The following is a 2,753-nucleotide window of genomic DNA, read 5'->3' as shown; positions in this document are numbered from 1 at the left end:
CTTCTCAGGAGCAGGAGGAAGAGGAGGAGGAGACATTCTGCACACGTTCAGAGATACTCTCCTTTATTTCACACATTCTGTGGCGGATCCCTGGTGGCAGCCTTACATGATTTCCAAAAACGGAGGTTCTGATGAAGGCAACATGTCGGGACAGCAGGTACCTTCGATGGCCGAGTAGGCGAGAGCAGCAGTGATTATGCTGTCTCCGAGCAGGTGCAGAGTGCTTTCCCTCCCCAAGTCTCTCCTTCACAACTCATCACATGGTCCCATGTTCATCCCCAGTCCTGGAAATCAGTTCTAGGGCTTAAGCCCAGTTCTATACTTGAATTAGCCCATAGATGGCACTGAAAATAGTTTCTGGATAACGAGGCCAAGATCTGATCTAAGGCCTGTCCTGGTTACAGGGTTTTTTTTTTGTCACTGGAATGAGTTTGAGTTCTCCCACCCTCTGAAACGGAGGCAAGCTAGTACACAGCAGAGTTTGCACAGGAAAGAGCTCTGACCAATGTTCCCTCTAAGCTAAGAATTTTGCGAGCAAAAATTCTACTTTGTGAGCTACCGGTATTAAGGTTGTGAGCGAGCAATTTGGCTGCTGCATAAATTAGTTTGCTCTGGAGCCATACTTCCTGAGCTAAGACAAAAATATGTGAGCTGGAGGCTAAAAAACTGTGAGCTAGCTCACACTAACTCAGCTTAGAGGGAACACTGGCTCTGACCCACATGGCATTATCCAGCAGAAAGTTCTCCTCTGCAAGCCTCCCCTTGTAAGGAACAGAAACTAGGCTGGTGCTCATTCAGGGCCGGTTCTGGGGTTTGGAGTATCCGGGCAGAGAGTGTCCAGGGCCTCCCTCTCCTCCCTTGACCACCACCAGGACCCCTTACTTACGCCGTCCTTCCATCCCCGCCTCCCTGTGTCCTTCCTTCCCCTGCCTACTTGTGAGCCTTCCCACAGAGCATATGTCCTTCCCCCCAACAGTGCAGATAGCAACACCATCACTGTACCCACCAAGAGTGCCACCATTGTACAACATCTGCTTGTCTTTCCCTGGAGCGTGCATGAGGGCTCAGTGGCAGTGGGTCCTGCCAGAAACTCTGGGCCCTGGCAGCTGCCCCAACTCGGGGTGTGCCAGCGCCGCCCTGAGCTCATCCGTTGGAACAAGGCGAATTTCCTGGCGGACCGCACTTCTATGTTTGTCGACTGAAGGGAGAGAAATTCCCGTTTGGACTCTCCACAGCTCCTCAGATATCTCAGCAACAGAGAACGGTTGTGACCAAAACAGCTCCGACACTGAAAATGCGCAAGACACCATTATAAAAATACCCCCTTCCAGGTCCGGCGTGAGCATCTGAAATGTCTCTTGACAGAGACCTCATTTTCTGCCTGGCATGACATTCCCATTCATTTCAGGTCTGTAGGCGGAGCCACACAGGGCTTCGCACGCCTAATCTCTCTAGCCGATATCATCGGCAAATAGAAACACTCCCCATCCAAAAGAGAAGGCTCTGGTTTTTGACAATAAATAAAGTAGATCAAGGAACAACAAACAAAAAAATATATCGTCGCTATTGGAACTTTAAATATATTCCTTTTGGTGATAGAAAAAAGTGCCCCCCCCCAGTTTCCTCTCGCAGTGCCTCCCCGCGTGCGTCGGCCAAAGCCCTCTCTCTGCACTTGGTCTCTGGGCGCGCCTGCCTCCTCCGGCTCCGGGCCCAAAGGCAGCTCCCGTCTCCCCACGTCATCGACAGGTGTGCATTTCCACCAGGCGATGGCACTGTTTACACTTCACAAAGCAGCACCAGTGGAATTTGCAGCTACACCTCTCCACCACCTCCACCTCGTCCGTGTGGAAGCCCCGGCCGCAGCACATCAGCTCGCAGCCGTCGATGGCCTTGGAGGTCTTGTTGCAGTGCCTCCCGCTGGTGCCCAGGACACCGTTCTTTAAGTCATGGTCACAGAAGTCCGGGCTGGAGTCCAGATAGACCAGATCCTCGTCTGTGTGCGGCTTGAACTGGGAATTTTTGGGCACCAGCACTTTGGTGGAGCCAATCTTCCGCTGCTCGACCTCGGTGGCCCCGTCAAATTTCTCCTTCAGCACGTTGCCCACTTTGCGGAAGGGGGGCATGGCTTTCCAGCAGGTCTTCACCTCGCACGACCCCGACACCCCGTGGCACTTGCATTCCACCCGCATGTTGTTGAGGATGGCCTGGGAGGGGGGAGAAAAGAAGGCACAGAGCTGTTGGAGGTCCTGATGAAAAGAATCAAGGAGGATATCCTTCTTGAAGAGGGAGCACAGAGATGCATCAGACGCAGTACAGTTGGGGGGGAGGTATTTGTGAATTTCCTGCATTGTGCAGGGGGTTGGACTAGATGACCCTAGAGATCCCTTCCAACTCTATGATTCTATGATTCTGTGCATAATCCAATTCAAAGATCTTGTAATTGTATATAGACACTTATCAACAATAAAGCATGCTAGTACTTCAATGGCTATAAAATAAAATTTCAAATTGACGTCTGTAGCTGTAAGACCTGAAGAAGATATGTGAAATGGGATTTTTTTCCTACCGGTCCCGGTAGTCTTCCATGCCTCAGTTCATCTCAGCGTCTTGTTCAGTCCTGTGTACTTTAACATATGAATTGGTGTAGCCCATGAGTTGGGCTTGTATATATGCTGTATGTTTTGTTCCTTGTACACTAGTTATATTGTGCAAAGTATTAGGTTGTTACAGCCTTTGTTTAAGCCTAAGATTGA

General features: G+C 50.5%; 1 protein-coding gene across 1 annotated transcript; it reads right to left on the bottom strand.

Moving 5' to 3' along the window:
- Positions 1–1,564: 1,564 nt before the first annotated feature.
- Positions 1,565–2,204, bottom strand: LOC107124920 (protein Wnt-4; the record flags this gene model as incomplete). Its single annotated transcript, XM_015428414.1, has 1 exon — positions 1,565–2,204. A coding segment is annotated over one exon (468 nt), but the record flags the coding sequence as incomplete, so codon positions are not given.
- Between the last annotated feature and the right edge of the window lie 549 nt (positions 2,205–2,753).

Source organism: Gekko japonicus, unplaced genomic scaffold, assembly GCF_001447785.1.
Source record: "Gekko japonicus isolate JY-2015 unplaced genomic scaffold, Gekko_japonicus_V1.1 scaffold13515, whole genome shotgun sequence".
Lineage (NCBI taxonomy): Eukaryota > Metazoa > Chordata > Lepidosauria > Squamata > Gekkonidae > Gekko > Gekko japonicus.
Note: the sequence above shows the minus strand (reverse complement) of the source record. Positions and strands in the feature narration are given on the sequence as shown.